This window comes from Panthera tigris, chromosome A2, assembly GCF_018350195.1.
Source record: "Panthera tigris isolate Pti1 chromosome A2, P.tigris_Pti1_mat1.1, whole genome shotgun sequence".
NCBI classification, from domain to species: Eukaryota; Metazoa; Chordata; class Mammalia; order Carnivora; family Felidae; genus Panthera; species Panthera tigris.
This window is the reverse complement of record NC_056661.1, coordinates 135106156-135126073: the sequence shown is the minus strand read 5'-3', so window position 1 is coordinate 135126073 and position 19918 is coordinate 135106156. Positions and strand designations below refer to the sequence as shown.

Below are 19918 nucleotides of genomic sequence, written 5' to 3'. Positions count from 1 at the left end.
TTGTCTTTGCCCGCTTCCTGTCACTGGTTCACTTCCTGTCTCTGGCTAGCTTGGACTCCTGGAGTGGGGTGAGGACCTGCCCGGGCGCACCCTCAAGCCAGGGGGTCCAGGCCCCTGGGGCAGGTCGGGGGGTTAGGAGTGACCGGGACATCCTGGTCCAGCTGAAGGACTGTCTCCTTTGCCACCATGAAGAAGCTTCTCACCTTCTGGAGAAGGAAGGATGAGCCTCAAGGCCCCTCCTCGCACCTGCCTGTGGCCCAGGCCAGTACCCACCACCCCGCCCAGCCAGGCTACAACCTTCGAGATAAAGATTTAAAGAAACTTCACAAAGCTGCCTGGGTCGGGGATTTGGAGAAGGTGAAGGAGTACCTTCAGCTCAAGAAACGTGATGTGAATGTACGGGACAGACAGTACAGGTGACCAGACGGATGAAGGGCAGTGTGGAAGGGAAGTTGGGTCCACTGGTTCCTGTAATCAGGAGCAGGACTTGTCTGGGCTCCTTCATGGGTTGTCGCTACAGGTTTTCCACAGTGGAGAGGTCAGGTAACCACTGACAGAGGGTCACGTGCCCAAATCCAGCTTGTTATTTTGTTTAATGCTTACCTGGATATTTGAGGGCATCTGTGCCTTCCCTGATTGCCACCACTTCCCCCGCTGCATTAATCTACATCTGGCATTTCACCCTTTACCCGAACTACTGTTTTTAACTTGATACATATATATTGTCCTAAGCCATCCAAGATTTACCATATTACTAATATACTAATAGGAAAAGAGTAGAGAGACCTCTCAGAATAGTGGTTGTTAAGATTTTAATATTTTGAGACAGCAAAACAATTGACTTTAATGTGGATCTCTGATGATTTTTTTCAATTGCAGAGTCTCTTGAAAAAGTCCATCAACAACCACTTACTGCAAAAACAAAATTAATTTTATATATTAAGAAACATAGAAGTTATGTGTTTGACATTAATAACAAAATATGTACTATCTGTGCCTACCTTAAAATCTTTGGGGGCATTTTCAACTTATAGGGTATGAAGAGCATTATTTTTCACCATAACTGGGTAACTGGAAACTATGGTTATTAAGATTTATGTCAGTTTGCTGATAGTATTATGCCCTTTGACAAAAACAGAGTTATCTAAATTTATCCAACTTTTATCCTACACCACCCCATTCAATTACTTTACAAGGTCATAGATAGCCTCAAAATGACTTCATTCAGTGGTCAATTCTCAGTCTTACCTGGCTCATATCTCAGCCAAGTATCTTCCATGCCCTATAAGTTGTATTCGAAATATTGACTTGTCTTTTAGGACACTTGGTTCACCTGGCATTTCTCCTACCTCTGTGGACACTGCTTTTCAGACTCCTTTGCTGATTTCTTTTCCTCTCCCTGCCTGGTAAATATTTGAGGGCTCAGAACTTGAAACGACTCTGTCTCTTAATCTTCACTTGCCTGGTGAAGAGAGAGATTATCTTTAAATGTCCATATTCCAATGCCTTCCAACTTTTTATCTCGAGCCAGACCTCTTCCCTGAACTCTGGACTCATATACAAATACCTATACTTCAGTGTGGATATCTAATAGCCTGTGGTGTACTGGTAAATGTTTAATAGCAAGCTCTGAGGTGAGGGTGGGAGTGGAGCTAAGGGAGGAGAAGCCCTGATTTCAGGCTACCAGTGTGATGTCATTTAGCTTGAATAGTTCCTGAAAATTTAGTAATTGATTTGTGAGAGCCACTGGCTCCACCACTCACTCTTTACAAATCTCAAGCATCCCCAAACAGCACTTCCATTTTCCCTCCTGAGATCTTCATTTCTCTTTCTAGAAATCCCAAATCCTTTCTTTCAGTTGTTTGGTCAGAAACATTCTTGCCTCCTGGAGTCATTCTTGACTCTTCTCATTCTTTCATACCACCCATGTGATTTTCTTGGCTCCACCTTCAAGTTGTATCTAAAATCCAACTATTTCTTGCCACCTTCACAGTTACCGTTCTAGGCAAAACCTCCATCGTATCTTAACCAAAATTGCTGCAATGGCAGGAATTTGTTTTTTGTCTTTTAACCCTTTCAATTTATTCCCAACACAGTAGTCAGAATGATCCTATAAAATGTATGTAAAATGAATCATTCCTTGCCTTAACAACTTCCCCTGGCTTTCCATCTCATTAAGGATAAAGGCCAAAGTCCTTCCAATGGCTCATTCAGCCTTACATGATATGCACTCTCACCCTATTCTCTCTCTCATCTTACATCCTATGACTCTCCCTTTCCTTCATATCCAGCTTCCCTGGCCTCCTCAGTGTTCCTCAGAAATGCCAGAAATGTTAGGACCTTTGGACTTGCTGTTCCCTTTGCCTCGAGTGTTTTCCCACCAGATACCCACATGGCTTCCTCTCTCACTTCCTTACAGTGTCTATTTAATAATCACCTTATCAATGAGGGCTTCCTGGGCAACTCTATCTATAATTATAAGTTCTCTCCTTGCTGACATTTCCTGTCCTTCTTCCCTGCCTGATTTTTCTCTTTAGCACTTAATACTGTCTGGCATGCTTTTCTATTTCCAGCTTTTTATTTACCTTTTCCACTAACATTTATGATCCATAAGAGCAGGTGTTTTTGTCTGTTTTGTTTGCTGCTGGATCCTCATCATCCAGAACCCTGCCTAGCCATAGTAAATGATTACTAAGACATTTTTATGATGAAGGTATGCATACATACATACATAGGTATTTTTTGACACATTATAGTTAAATTTTCCTTGAAGTGAAACCAGTTAAATATTTGATCTTCAAGGCATTTGCACAGCCTTATTAGTTCAGTAAAAAGCAATTAATATAAATTTTCTATAAAGATCAATAAGTACCTGAAGCAAATACCTTAAAAGTATTTGATCTGGCATGTTCTTGTGTATCGTAACTTCTCAAACTAAGACTTATCTTAGACTTACCTTAATTTTGTGTTCTGTCATATTGATATAGAACCCCTTTGCACCTGGCCTGTGCTAATGGATATTCAAATATTGTATCTCTCTTAATTGAGAAACAGTGCGAAATAAATGTCTGCGATGGTGAAAAAAGATCTCCATTGACTAAGGTGTGTTAATTTTTTCCTTTTCAATTGAAATGCATTTGAGTTCTTCTACTTAACTTGGGTTGGATTTCATCTTTTAAAATATAGTACCACACGTTAGTTTAATATATCCTGGATAGTAAGTTGGTTACTCATTTATTCTTGTTGTATCGACAGGCAGTACAGTGTGCAAAGGAGGACTGTGCTACTATTCTTCTGGAGCATGGTGCATACCCAAATCTGGTAGATTTCGATGGCAATACTGCTCTCCATTATGCCGTCTGTGGCCACAGTGTCTCATTAGTTGAAAAATTGCTTGAACACAAAGCTAATCTTGAATATCAAAATAAGGTAGTGTATTAAAAATAACATATTTTAGAAAGCAATGGAAGAAGGTATTTATTGCAGATGATTTATGTCTGTTGAAACACATGTTATATGAAGCATGAATTTTCCAAAATGAAATTGGGGAAAAGGAGAAGGAGAATAAGATGATGAAATACTGATAAGGTTTTCTTTTTTAAAAAATCTTGGTCCATTTCATGTTAGACTATAATGCTGACCTCCAAAACAGCATTATGGTTAACAATGATAACTGTTCAAAGGCTTATATCAAATGAGAAATATCTGATTTCCCTAGAAGTGGATATTGGTTAAAAATCATAAGCCTACATTTTTTTCCTGTCTTATTTATATACTCATAGATAATGAAAATGGAGTTGACATAGAAAATCACTTACTATACTAAAAGTAATCCAACTCTCCTATAGAGATGAGGGGTTTTGTTTGTTTGTTTTTGTTTGTTTAAAAAAAAAAAAAAGCTTCTTAACACTTAAATTCACTGATATTTTGTCTCCATGACAGCCCAGAATAAATGCCCAGGCTTGGAAGTTTAAATGAAATTCTGTGGAAACTCAAGCGTAATATTATTACATGTGAATTGATGGTTTGTAATATTTACATTAAATACTAGGTGCTTATCACTTAAATACTCCAGGCTTCTCTTGCCCACAATTTGAATTAAGCCTAAAGTAGAAACTTCAATTTTAATTTTTAGTGACCCAACTCCAGTTTGTTTTCTTGATCTCTGAAATCATATTTTGTTATATATCAAAACCTTTTCAAAATTAAAGTATATATTCAGAGGTTTCTTATTAACACACTTATCTTTTATTTTTATTTGTCTTTTATTTTATTTATATCTAAGTTAACATATAGTGTAATAATGGTTTCAGGAGTAGAATTTAGTGATTCATCACTTATACATAACACCCAGTGCTAATCCCAACAAGGGTTCTGCATAATGCCCATCACCCATTTAGCCCATCCTCCCACCCAGTATCCCTCCAGCAAGCCCTCAGTTTGTTCTCTGTATTTAAGAGTCTCTTATGGTTTGCCTCCCTCTGTTTTTATATTATTTTTCCTTCCCTTCCCCTATATTCATCTGTTGTGTTTCTTAAATTCCACATATGAATGAAATCATACGATATTTATCTTTGACTGACTTATTTCACTTAGCCTAATACATTCTAGTTCCATCCACGTTGCTGCAGATGGCAAGATTTCATTCTTTTTGATCACAAGTAATATGCCATTGTATATACACACCATATCTTCTTTATCTATTTGTCAGTCAATGGACATTTAGGCTCTTTGCATAATTCAGCCATTGTTGATAGTGCTGCCATAAACATTGGGGTGCATGTGCCCCCTTGAATCAGCGTTTTTGTATCCTTTGGATGAATACCTAGTAGTGCAGTTGCTGGGTCATATGATAACTATATTTTTAATTTTTTGAGGAACCGCATACTGTTTTTCAGAGTAGCTGCACCAGTTTGCATTCCCACCAGCAGTGCAAAAGAAATCCTCTTTATCCACATCCTCGCTAATATCTGTTTTCTGAGTTGTTAATTTTAGCCATTCTGACAGGTGTGAGGTGGTAACACACTTACATTTTAAATTAAACCTAAATCTAAAATGTATATAATAAAATGCATAAAATATTAGTACCATAGTTTAAATAATCATTTTGAAATAAAATTTTCAGGATGGGTATACTCCACTTTTACTTGCCGTTACTGAAAATAATGCAGAAATGGTAGAATATCTTCTGAAGAAAGGGGCAGATGTGAATGCTTCAGATAAGAATCAAAGGTATAATACATTCTAAATAAGAGCATATAACTCTAGCTACTTAATAAGATGATGTGTGTGTGTGTGTGTGTGTGTGTGTGTGTGTGTGTGTGTATTTGTGCCTATATGTTTATGCATGTTGTGATATTGATAAAAGATCTGGCCATTTATTTTGGGCAAATTACCTAGATACCCAGGATCTGTTTTTTTCTGTAAAATCAAACAGTTGGGCCAGATTAGTAGGTGGTGGTGGTGGTAGTGGTTGTTGTTGTTATTATTATTATTGTTATTATTATTATATTACTTATAACATTAGAATTAGAATCTTACACAGAACTCAATCTCTAAATTCTAGATGCTGTAGTTAAATGAGGCAGAGGACCCAGAACCCCAGAACCCCAGACATGCCCCTCCCTAGCATTTTGAGATTTTTGAGATTTGGGTTCCAGGGAGCAGGGATTGAAAACCTTTGAGCTAGCTGCTTCCTAGAGACTCTTCTATCTTTAGACTCCATGATATAATCTGTGATTGATAAACCTTTTCGAGTAGATTTGCTCCAGTTTTTACATTCTTGCCCTGATTCTTTTCCTGATAGAGATTCTACATTTGAACAGTACATTTAGAAGACTAACGTTTAAAAAATGTACAAGACATGTCTAAGACCCATAAATACACATTTATGTATCTCTCTTGCTCCAGAACAGCCCTTATGATTGCTCTAAGTGATGAACCAACAAATTTAGTCAGTCTTCTTCTTCAGCAAGAAGTGAACCTATCTTCCCAAGATATTTATGGATTCACAGCTGAGGACTATGCTTCCTTTAATGGTTTTACTGTGTAAGTGGTACTGCATATCTTTTAACAGTTGTATGGGATTTGATCATAAGAACCATGAGCCCCCAAAGTAAAAAGCTGGAATGGGCTCTGTAGTGGGGGTAACCATATTAGGAACTCTGGTCCCAGGGACCCAGGGATCCTTGATTTCACCTGGTTGTGGGATCCAGTCAATATAAGAACTATAAGTGGGCCAAGTGTACAGCTTCACTCCCAGTGGTATGGGAATTTGAAGTCTGTCAGGACAGTGATTTCAGCAACTAGTGACATAGCCAATAATAAAACATCTATGTAAAAGCGTTGGGCAAAAGATGATTAATCTACACAAGCCTCTTTCAATGTTTTTATGCATTAGTAATATAAATATTTTATTCAAGCTTTGAATATTGTTGTTATGTCAGCTAACTTTAGTTTGATAAGTTTTCAGAATTCTCATTAACCTATATATTCTCATTAATCTAAAAGACAAAACTTTTGAGATAATGGGGGAAGATGGTGGCATAGGCGGATGCTGGGCTCACCTTGTCCTGCTGATCACTTAGATTCCACCCACATCTGCCTAAATAACCCAGAAAACCGCCAGAACACTACCAGAACAGACTCTCTGGAGCCAAGCATAGACAAGAGGCCCACGAAAGAGGGTAGGAAGGGCGGAGAGGCAGTGTGCACTACCCGGACTGGCAGGAGGGAGCTGGGGCAGTCGAGAGGCAGCCCGCCTGGCAAGGCAGAGCCCCTGAGTGTGACTTGCAAAAGCAGAGGGGCTGGACTCTGTGAGTTCTGACAGCCAGTGGGACTTAACATCTGGAATGTTAAAAGTCAACAGCTCTGCTCAGAGAGCGGATTTCAAAAGAAATCGGGTCTGACTGAGGCCCACCCACCAACACAAGTTACTCTAGATAGCACAGGGGAAGTGCCCTGAAGTTTGGCACCACCCCAGGGACTAACCAAAATGACAAAACAGAACTCTCCTTAAAAGAAACTCCAGGGTGTAGTGAAACCGAATGAATTGATCAAAAATGATTTAAGCAATATAACGGAATAAGAATTTAGAATAATAGTCATAAAATTAATCGCTGGGCTTGAAAAAAGTCTAGAGGACAACAGAGAATCTATTGCTACAGAGATCAAGGGACTAAGAAATAATCATGAGGAGCTAAAAAAAATGCTATAAATGAGGTGCAAAATAAAATGGAGGCTACCACAGTTCGGATTGAAGAGACAGAGGAGGGAAGAGGTAAATTAGAAGATAAAATTATAGAAAAAGAGGAAGCTGAGAAAAAGAGAGATGAAAAAATCCAGGAATATGAGGGGAGAATTAGAGAACTAAGTGATGCAATCAAATGCAACAATATCCGTATCATAGGAATTCCAGAAAAGGAAGAGAGAGAAAGGGGCTGAAGGTGTACTTGAACAAGCCAGAGCTGAGAACTTCCCTGATCTGGGGAAGGAAAAAGGCATTGAAATCCAAGAGGCACAGAGAACTCCCTTTAGACATAACTTGAATCGATCTTCTGCATGACATATCATAGTGAAAATGGCAAAATACAAGGATAAAGAGAAAATTCTGAAAGCTAGGGATACACAGGCTCTAACTTACAAAGGGAGACCCATAAGACTAGTGGCAGACCTATCTACTGAAACTTGGCAGGCCAGAAAGGAATGACAGCAAATCTTCAATGTAATGAACAGAAAAAATATGCAGCCAAGAATTCTTTATCCAGCAAGTCTGTCATTCAGAATAGAAGGAGACATAAAGGTTTTCCCAAACAAACAAAAACTGAAGGAATTCATCACCACTAAACCAGCCCTACAAGAGATCCTAAGGGGGATACTGTGAGTGAAATGTTGCAAGGACCACAAAGTACCAGAGACATCACTACAAGCATGAAACCTACAGACATCACAATGACTCTAAACCCATATCTTTCTATAATAACACTGAATGTAAATGGACTAAATGCTCCAACCAAAAGACATACGGTATAAGAATGGGTAAAAAAAAACAAGACCCATCAATTTGCTGTCTACTAGAGACTCATTTTAGACCTGAGGACACCTTCAGATTGAAAGTGAGGGGATGGAGAACTACGTATCATGCTACTGGAAGTCAAAAGAAAGCTGGAATAGCCATACTTATATCAGACAAACTAGACTTTAAATTAAAGGCTGTAACAAGAGATGAAGAAAGGCATTATATAATAATTACAGGGGTCTATCCATGAGGAAGAGCTAGCAATTATAAATGTCTATGCACCAAATACGGGAGCCCCCAAATATATAAAACAATCACAAACATAAGCAACCATATTGATAAGAATGTGATAATTGCAAGGAACTTTAATACCCCACTTACAACAGTGGATAGATCATCTAGACCCACGGTCAATGCAGAAACAAGGGCCCTGAATGCTACATTGGATCAGATGGACTTGACAGATATATTTAGAACTCTGCATCCCAAAGCAACAGAATATACTTTCTTCTCGAATGCACATGGAACATTCTCCAAGATAGATCACATACTTGGTCACAAAACAGCCCTTCATAAGTATAAAAGAATTGAGATCATACCATGCACACTTTCAGACCACAATGCTATGAAACTTGAAATCAACCACAGGAAAAAGTCTGGAAAACCTCCAAAAGCATGGAGGTTAAAGAACACCCTACTAAAGAATGAATGGGTCAACCAGGCAATTAGAGAAGAAATTAAAATATATGGAAACAAATGAAAATGAAAATACAACAATCCAAATGCTTTGGGATGCAGTGAAGGCAGTACTGAGAGGAAAATGCATTGCAATCCAGGCCTATCCCAAGGAACAAGAAAATCCCAAATACGAAATCTAACAGCACACCTAAAGGAACTAGAAGCAGAACAGCAAAGACACCCAAAACCCAGCAGAAGGAGAGAAATAATAGATATCAGAGCAGAAATAAACAATATAGAATCTAAAAACACTGTAGAGCAGATCAATGAAACCAAGAGTTGGTTTTTTGAAAACATAAATAAAATTGATAAGCCTCTAGCCAGGCTTCTCAAAAAGAAAAGGGAGATGACCCAAATAGATAAAATCATGAATGAAAAATGGAATGATTACAACCAGTCCCTCAGAAATACAAGCAATTATCTGGGAATACATTGAAAGAGTATATATCAACAAACTGGACAGCCTGGAAGAAATGGACAAATTCTTAAGCACCCACACATTTCCCAAATTCAAACAGGAAGAAATAGAAAACTTGAACAGACCCATAACCAACAAAGACATTGAATCAGTTATTAAGAATCTCCCAACAATCAGAGTCCAGGACCAGATGGCTTCCCTGGGGAATTCTACCAGACATTTAAAGCAGAGACAATACTTATCCTTCTCAAGCTGTTCCAAAAAATAGAAAGGGAAGGAAAAATCCAGATTCATTCTATGAAGCCAGCATTACTTGATTTAGGATTTGATCCTAAACCAGACAGAGATCCAGCAAAAAAAAAAGAACTACAGGCCAATATCCCTGATGAATATGGATGCAAAAATTCTCAATAAGATACTAGCAAGTCGAATTCAACAGCATATAAAAAGAATTATTCACCATGATCAAGTGGGATTCATTCCTGGGCTGCAGGACTGGTTCAACATTTGCAAATCAATCAGTGTGATACATCACATTAATAAAAGAAAAGAAAAGAACCATATGATCCTGTCAATTGATGTGGAAAAAGCATTTGACAAAATTCAGCACTCTTTCTTAATAAAAACCCTCGAGAGAGTCGGGATAGAAGGAACATACTTAAACATCATAAAAGCCATTTATGAAAAGCCCACAGCTAATATCATCCTCAATGGGGAAAAACTGAGAGCTTTCCCCTTGAGATCAGGAACACGACAGGGATGTCCACTCTCACCACTGTTGTTGAACATAGTGTTGGAAGTTCTAGCATCAGCAATCAGACAACAAAAGGAAATCAAAGGCATCAAAATTGGCAAAAATGAAGTCAAGGCTTCACTTTTTGCAGATGACAGGATATTATACATGGAAAACCTGATAGACTTCACCAAAAGTCTCCTAGAACTGATACATGAATTCAGCAAAGTTGTAGGATACAAAATCAATGTACAGAAATCAGTTGCATTCTTATACACTAACAAGGAAGCAACAGAAAGACAAATAAAGAAACTGATCCCATTCACAATTGCACCAAGAAGCATAAAATACCTAGGAATAAATCTAACCAAAGATGTAAAAGATCTGTATGCTGAAAACTATAGAAAGCTGATGAAGGAAATTGAAGAAGATATAAAGACATGGAAAAACATTCCATGCTCATGGATTGTAAGAATAAATATTGTTAAAATGTCAATACTACCCAAAGCTATCTACACATTCAATGCAATCCCAATCAAAATGCACCAGCATTCTTCTCGAAACTAGAACAAGCAATCCTAAAATTTGTATGGAAGCACAAAAGATCCCAAATAGCCAAAGTAATTTTGAAGAAGAAGACCAAAGCAGGGGGCATCACAATCCCAGACTTTAGCCTCTACTAGGTGTAATCAGCCTTAAAGGCTTTAGCCTCTAAAGCTGTAATCATCAAGACAGCATTGTATTGGCACAAAAACAGACACATAGTCCAATAGAATAGAATAGAAACCCCAGAATTAGACCCACAAACGTATGGCCAATTAATCTTTGACAAAGCAGGAAAGAATATCCAATGGAAAAAAGACAGTCTCTTTAACAAATGGTGCTGGGAGAACTGGACAGCAACATGCAGAAGGATGAACCTAGACCACTTTCTTAAACCATTCATAAAAACAAACTCAAAGTGGATAAAGGACCTGAATGTGAGACAGGAAACCATCAAAACCCTAGAGGAGAAAGCAGGAAAAGACCTCTCTGACTTCAGGGGCCGCAATTTCTTACTTGACACATCCCCAAAGGCAAGGGAAGTAAATGCAAAAATGAACTATTGGGACCTCATGAAGAAAAAGAGCTTCTGCACTGCAAAGGAAACAATCAACAAAACTAAAAGGCAACCAACGGAATGGGAAAAGATATTTGCAAATGACATATCTGACAAAGGGCTAGTAGCCAAAATCTATAAAGAACTCACCAAACTCCACACTCGAAAAACAAATAATCCAGTGAAGAAATGGGCAGAAAACATGGATAGACACTTCTCTATAGAAGACATCCAGATGGCCAACAGGCACATGAGAAGATGCTCAATGTCGCTCCTCATCAGGGAAATATAAATCAAAACCACACTCAGATACCACCTCACGCCAGTCAGGGTGGCTAAAATGAGCAAATCAGGAGACTATAGATGCTGGTGAGGATGTGGAGAAACAGGAACCCTCTTGCACTGTTGGTGGGAATGCAAACTGGTGCAGCTGCTCTGGAAAACAGTGTGGAGGTTCCTCAAAAAATTAAAAAAAGATCTACCCTATGACCCAGCAATAGCACTGCTAGGAATTTCCCCAAGGGATACAGGAGTGCTGATGCATAGGGGCACTTGTACCCCAATGTTAATAGCAGCACTCTCAACAATAGCCAAATTATGGAAAGAGCCTAAATGTCCATCAACTGATGAATGGATAGAGAAATTGTGGTTTATATACACAATGGAATACTACTTGGGAACGAGAAAGAATGAAATCTGGCCTTTTGTAGCAACATGGATGGAACTGGAGAGTGTTATGCTAAGTGAAATAAGTCCTAAAGAGGAAGACAAATACTATATGTTTTCACTCTTATGTGGATCCTGAGAAACTTAACAGAAGACCATGGGGGAGGGGGAGGAAAAAAAAAAAGTTTAGAAAGGGATGGAGCCAAAACATAACAGACTCTTAAAAACTGAGAACAAACTGAGGGTTGATGGGGGGTGGGAGGGAAGGGTGGGTGGGTGATGGGTATTGAGGAGGGCACCTGTTGGGATGAGCACTGGGTGTTGTATGGAAACCAATTTGACGATAAATTTCATATTAAATAAATAAATAAAAGACAAAACTTATCATGTATGAATATGCATTTCTAAATTTTAATAGTCAATGAGAGGGGCACCTGGGTTGCTCAGTCAATTGAGCGTCCGACTCTTGATTTCAGCTCAGGTCGTTATCCCAGACTTGTGGGCTCAAGCCCTGTGTCTGGCTCCGTGCTGAGCATGGAGCCTGCTATGTATTCTCTCTCTCTCCGTGTGCCCCTCTCCCCAGATCACACACTTTCTCTCTCCTTCTCTCTAAAATAACATTAAAAAAAAAAAAAAAGTCAATGAGGAAGTAAGATGCAATGAACAGAAATTTACTTTATAGCTAATGAAATTAAACAATATACAGGATATTTTCCTTATAATTTCATTTTAAGGTAAAATTTTAATTTTACATAGACATTTTTTTCTAGTTTACTGTGTTCTTATTTTTCTTCCACCTACTTATTCACATTTTAGTAATACATTTTAACCATTAATTCCATATGAGCATCTTAGGAGTGGTGGAAAAAGGAGAAAGAGAAGTAAATATATATATAATTTATATATATATATAAAATATATATAAATATATAATTAATATATATATAATATATATAAATATATAATATATATATAATATATAAATATATAATATATATATAAATATATATAAATATATAATAAATATATAAATATAAAGAAGTAATTATATTATATATATTATATATATAAATATATATAATATATATAATATAATATGTATATTATACACATATACATATATATGTATATATATGTATATTATATACATATATACAAATATGTATATTATACATATATATTATTTATATTATTTATATGTATATTATATGTATATTTATATGTATATTACATATTATATATATAAATATTTATTCAGATGTTTATTTTTAAAGTCTAAATTGAACTTTAGAAAGTAAATATATGAAATTACATATATGAACCATAATTGAATATAATACTTTCTTTGCAATATTGGACATGTGTACCATGTTTTACCTTGGTTCAAGCAAACCATATGTAGAAAAATTTAAATAAAGAGAAAAATTACTGATGAATATCTATTCTATGAAAGGATTCTTCTTTTTTATAAAAAGAATTCCTGTTACTTTTAAATAGGGAATTTTCCTCATCATTTAAAAAGTTTGGGTAAATGCAATTAGGATATATATATATGTATGTTTAAAATATACATTAGTCTAAAAACAATACTTATATATCTAAAATAACTTTTTTGCATCTGTAAATCTTGCGAAGCTCTTATTGTCTAGTTCGATGGGAAGGAAATCTTACCATCTTCATTCATCTCCCCCAAATGGTTTTGCAGAACATTCTTTTTGTAGTTTACTCCATCATTAATTTCAGAATAAATAGAAGCATGTTGACCATGGAATATTATCCTCTCAATTTTATTTTAATATGTTCACTATTTAAAATTCTAAGCATTACATCATTTCTTTTTTTTCAGAGAGGTAAAAGGGAAGAGAGGTAATTTCCTAATGATGAAGCAATTACCTTTAGGATGTGGGAACTATGAGCATTCAATAAAAATTACAAATAACTTCTAAGTTGCAATCGAATTCTCCCTGTCCTCTTTTCTGCTTTTATTCCTCTTTTTCAGTGGGAACTAAGCTCTCTGTAATTGTGACTTTTGTTGTTTAAATAGTTGTTGCCTATCTACGGTATTTAGCACATGGCTTCTGCTTATTGGTATCACTAGTTAGCTCTCTTCTTGGTGCACATCTATGGCTTAGTAAAAGTAGAAGCATAGAGTATGCTTTTCATATAGTTTTTTTTTAAAAAAAAACTAAGTGAGACTGTCAAATGAGAGAATTATATTTAGCTATTTATTTTACAATTGGCTTTAACTCACATTGGCACATTCATTTCACTGAAATTGTGAAACCATATGTCTATTAATGAATAACTAGGTCGGCTCTTTTCAGGCATGGAGAAAAGATTTATTACCTACTGGATATGTTTCAGTCAGTCCCTGAATTAATTGTCTTCACTTTGTCAATTTACTGTTAAGCCCAAGTCTGATGAGTTGAATTGTGTCCTACCTCTACTGCCCACCCCCCCACCCCCCACAAATCATGTACTAACCCCTAGTATCTCACAATCTGGATGATTGTATTTGGAGAGAGGGCTTTTAAAGAAATGTTAAATTAAAATTATTGTGCTGTAGGGTGGGTCCTAATCCAGTTTGACTAGAGTTCTTATAAGAAAAGGACATTAAGACATAGAGACAAGAATGGTGCTTGCTGTCAGAGGGGCAACTTTTAGCAAGGGCACAGTCATCTGTTAGCCAAGGAGAGAAGTCTGGAACAGATCTTCCCCTTACAGCCCTCAGTAGAAACCAACCTTGATCTTGGACTTCCAGCTTCCAAAACTATGAGACAATAATGTAAATACCACCAAGTCTGTGGTATTTTGTTACAGCAGCCCTAGCAAACTAATACACCAACTATAACCTAAAGCTACTTTTTATACCTTGCTTATGGTTTATTTTGAGAGCAGGAAGTAAAGAAGAAACAGAGAATGGGAGTACGAGAAATAAAAATGGTGTCTGTTAATGGAGTTGGCTTAAAAGGAGGCTTCAGGTCAGCAGTGAATGTGTAGCATATTTAAGAAGGCATTAGCTAATGTCTAAAGTTTTGATTTGGTGATTATATATTATGAATTTAATTGACTATTTGTGAATTCTGGAATTTATATATATTTTCTCTTTGTTGATAGATATTATCAATTAATTGCCAATTATGGAAAGGGGAAGAAAGTTAAACAGGTATCTAACTCTAAAGATACAATCTTGGGCACTACATTTGATACAGAAGAACTGAAGGAAGGTAAGAAGATACAAACTGAACAAGTAGTTTTCCTTAATGGTTTTCATTTGTTTGCTTTTTAGGAAGGGATACAGCCTTATCAAATAACATTTAAATTTGAAATAGAAGTTCTCCTATTTTGAAATATTAAATATTTTTAAAAACTGTCCTTAAGAAAATTTGTAATTAAAATATTCTGATGTGTTGGCTAAAAATGTAAAGAGAAACTGAATGATTAAGATAATTTTTATTCGTAGTCTAGTTTTAAAAAAACAAAATGTGACTAGTTGTAATAATGATGACTAGTTATAAAAAACAAATTTTTAAATAAATATAAAGCTATTAGTAAATTTTAAATTTTATTCTAAAAATGCATCAGGTAAATACATTTGAAAATTGTTAATATAATATCTCCATAAAACTTAAAATTAGGTAACAGTATTTGTGAAGAATTGAAAATACCGTGCATCTATGAAAATGATTTTTGGTTCTTATTTTAAAAAAACAACAAATATACATAGTTTTGGGATTTTTTTGTTTTTTTTGTTATTGGTTTTTGTTTTATTGGTCGATATGTCATACTTTGACTTTTTTTAATCAGATGACATAAAAATTTTTAGTTATTCTCTGTATTCACCAATAGCCACACTCCTCCCCTTCCCTTCACCTATAGTATAAAAAAGAAGAAAAATAAAAGAAAACTTAAGGCAGAGAGGGAACCTGATGGCAATAGGTGGTCCCATTACTGTCACAACTATTCAAACACTTCCTTCATCGCCTCAAATCTAAAGTATCTAAGTTATGATACTTGGAGCAGTGCGTGGTCCTACTGCCTCTAGGTGAGAGAATTTCCCTGAATTTTCCTTATAACTTAATGTCACACACTGAAGAAATTTTGTTTCTTTGGACCCTTGTTCTTCATCCTAATGTGCTCCTCTCCTACCCTCTCTCTATCTTTTTTATAATGTTCACATAGCTGTAAGAAGTAAGGAATTTCTGTGATTTACACTTCATTTCTTTAGGGAAATAAAGCAGTAGAAACTTAGAAATACCACTCTTATATTTTGAGTATCTCCTGAGGCTACACAATTAAAAACACCCCTCCCCCCACATCCTTTTATCAACGGCAATACATGTTACAGTTTTTAGTGAAATGTTAATCTTTATGTCTTGAAGCATAATGGAAATATTAGGTCAAGAAAATTGCCAAAAGACATTGCAAAAGATGGTGAACTTTAAAGTTTGTATTTCTGTCAGATTCAAATGGGGTCATTTAATTATGCATTTTAAAAAATGACCATTAAATAAAGAAATATTATAATTATAGTATATAAATTATAATTGTTTTGTAGCTGAGGCATAGACTTTAAGAAATATACTTGGGAATGAAAATATCTGAACATAAATGAAGACATTACAAATATTACTTGTTTTCTAGACATGTAACCTCATTTCTACAAATCCTTTGCTGCTGCCTTGAATTAGAAAATCATTTTGAAAGAGCAACTAAATGAACTGTCACAGCATTTGAAGAAAAGTTTGTTAAACAGAGCAGTTTTCGCCTTAGAAGATGTGAAGAAGTTTCAAAAGACAAACATCTATATCATGAACTGTCAGTTGAAAGGATACAATTTGTGTTCAGCTTATAGGCAGAAAAAAATCTTTTTAGTCATAGTTTTGAATGGGATATTCATAAGAGGAAGCTTTGCAATATATTGTGTTAGGTATGCAGTAGAGCATTTAAATAAAGCAAAAACAAAGAAATAACTGATGTATAAAAATAGAGGAAGTTGCAGCTATAGAGGAAGAAATGATAAATAATCCTGTGTAAATGGAAATTCTCTCCTATTTACAAGTACTTTCACTAACAAAACCTTTTTTTTTAATTTTTGAGAAACACTGCAATAATACATATCATGAAAATTTGGGTATTACAGAAAAGAAAATAAGAAAATGAATCACCCATAGTGTCATCACCCAAACAAAATATCTGTTCATTTTTGGCATGTTTTGTAGTCTTTTAAAATCTGCTTGACTTTTTTTTTTCCTCAAAGGGAATTTACAGTTTTACATTTTTCTTTTTAAAAACAATACCTACTACATAGTTTTCACTGTGTTCCATGTCCTACCTCCAACACATCCATCACAGTGTAGCTTCAGGGTTCTTCCCTGGAAGACCCTTCCTTGAGTTGTCTGCTGGGACGCTTCCTCACCTCATATGGGACATCAATGAAGTCTTCTCTGGCTGCCTGGCCATTCTGTCACTTACAATGTTTTAGTATCTATTCCTCTCCCCCTTGCCTTTTGGATTGCAAGATCTGTGAGACCTTGAACTTTTGGTTCATAGTAAATCCTCACCACTTGTAAAATGTCTGGTGATAGGAAATACTCAGTTGCCAAATACAGGCATACCTCATTTTATTGCACTTTGCTTCATTGCACTTTGGAAATATTTTTTTGCAACTAGAAGGTTTGTGGTAACCCTGAATCAAACAAGTCTGTCAGCACCATTTTTCCTGCAGTTTGCCTACTTCATGTTTCTGTGTCACATTTTGGTAATTTTCATATTTCAAACTTTTTCATTATTATTGTATTTGTTATGGTGATGCGATCAGTAATTTTTGATGTTACTATTATAACTGGCTTGTGCCACAAGCCACACCCACATCAGACAGCAAACTTAATCGATAAACATGTATTTTGACCACTCCACCAAACCTCCTGTTCCCCTTCTCTCTCCCTCTCCTCAGGCCTCCTTATTCTCAGAGACACAACAGCATTGGCATTAGAACAATTAATAACTGTATAATGGACTCTTAAGTGTTCAAGTGAAAGGAAGAGTCTCAAGTCAGTCACTTTAAATCAGAGGCAGAAATGATTATACTTAGTGAGGAAGGGATGGTGAAAGCTGAAATAGGCCAAAAGCTAGGCCTCTTGTGCCAAATAGTTAACCAAGTTGTGAATGCAAAGGAAAAGTCCTTGAAGGAAATTGAAAGTGTTAATCAAGTTAACTTAATATGAATTAAGAAAACAAAACAGCCTTACTGCTGATGTGGGGAAAATTTTGGCGGTCTGGAGACATCACCAGACACAACGTTCCTTTAAGTCAAAGCCTAATCCAGAGCAAGGCCCTATCTCTCTTCGATTCTATGAAGGCTGAGAAAGGTGAGGAAGCTGCGGAAGGTAAGTTTGAAGCCAGCAGAGGTCGCCATGAGGTTTAGAGCAAGAAGCCATTTGCATAACATAAAAGTGCAAGGTGAAGCAGCAAGTGCTGATGTAGAAGCTCCAGCAAGTTCTCCTGAAGATCTAGCTAATAATAATTAATAATAATTAGGATGATTCATGAAGGTGGCTATACTAAAAAACAGATTTTCAATGTAGAAAGAACAGCCTTGTATTGGAAGAAGATGCCATCTAGTATGTTCATAGCTAGAGAGAAGAAGTCAATGCCTGGCTTCAAAGCTTCAAAGCCAGGCTGACTTTCTTGTTCTGGGCTAATGCTGGTGACTTTAAGAGGAAGCCATTGCTCACTTACCATTCCAAAAATTTTAGGGCCCCTAAGAAATATACTATGTCTACTCCTCCTGTGCTCTATACATGAAATAACAAAGCCAGAACATTTCTTTACCACACGGTTTACTCAAAATTATAAGCCCACTGTTGACACCTACTGCTCAGACAAAAAGATTCCATCAAGATATGACTGCTCTTTGAAAATGCACCCAGTCATCCAAGAGTTCTCATGGAAATGTGCAAGGAGAATAGTGCCTGTTTTCATGCTACCATAGCATCCATTCTGTAGCCCATGGATCAAGGAGTAATTTTGACTTCCAAGTCTTATTATTTAAGAAATACATTTTTGTACACTTTTGTGAGGCTAGAGCTGCCATACGTAGTGATTCATCTCATGCGTCTGAGCAAAGTAAATTGAAAACCTTCTAGAAAAGATTCATCATTTTCGATGCCATTAGAACATTCGTGATTCATAGGAAGAAGACAAAATACCAACATTAAGAGAAGTTTGGAAGAAGTTGATTCCAACCCTCATGGATGACTTGGAAGGGAAGGGTTCAACACTTTAGTGAAGGAAGTAACTGCCGATATGATAGAAACAGCAAGAGAACTAGAATGAGAAGTGGAGCCTGGAGATATGACTGAATTGCTGTAATCTCATGATAATGCTTTAATGGATGAGTTGTTGCTTCTTATGGATGAGCAAAGAAAGTGAGTCTTTGAGATGAAATTTACCCCTGGTGAAGATGCTATGAAGATTGCTGAAATGACAACAAAGGATTTAGAACATGGTGTAAACTTAGTTGATAAAGCAGCAGCATGTTTTGAAAGGATTGATTCTAATTTTAAAAGAAGTTCTACTGTGGGTAAAATGCTATGAAACGGTATCACATGCTACAGAGAAATCATTTGCAAAGTCCATCGATGTGGCAAACTTCACTGCATTATTTTAAGAAAGTGCCATTGCCATCCCAGCCTTCAGCAACCTCCACCCTAGTCAGTCAGCAGTCGTCAGCACTGAGGCAAGACCCTCCACCAGCAAAAAGATTATGACTCGCTGAACGCCCAGATAATGGTTAGGATTTTTTAGTAAGAAAGTATTTTTAATTAAGGTATGTGCATTATATCTTTAGACACATGCTATTGTACACTTAATAGACTACAGTGTAGTATAAACATAACCTTGATATGAACTAGGAAACCAAAACATTCATCTTAGTTTATTACCAAGCTGAGAATAAATAGCCCAGGAACTCAACATGAAGTTGAGCATAATTCAGACCCAGTGGTGACTTTCTGTGTTAGCAGGGATTCAACAAGCCACTAAAAGCAAGGCACAAGAAGTCTCCAAGGGAACTGCACCCAGCTGAAATCAGGATCTGCAGTGATAGGTGATGTAAATCAAGTCTTGCCGGGTGGTCTAAGGAAACTGTGGAAATAAAGATAACCCAAATGAGAATAAATAGAAGCTATTCATTCAGAGATTATAGTAAGGGAGTCAGCCATCATCACTTACATTTGACGGAGA

General features: G+C 36.3%; 1 protein-coding gene across 1 annotated transcript; it reads left to right on the top strand.

Moving 5' to 3' along the window:
• Positions 1–32: 32 nt before the first annotated feature.
• On the top strand, positions 33–16644 carry ANKRD7 (ankyrin repeat domain 7). The gene is made up of 7 exons (XM_015540674.2): positions 33–416; positions 2988–3102; positions 3256–3429; positions 5126–5232; positions 5911–6048; positions 14789–14898; positions 16316–16644. The coding sequence occupies exons 1-7, from the start codon at positions 187–189 to the stop codon at positions 16321–16323; spliced, it is 882 nt and encodes a 293-aa protein (XP_015396160.2). The 5' UTR covers positions 33–186; the 3' UTR covers positions 16324–16644.
• Positions 16645–19918: the final 3274 nt, after the last annotated feature.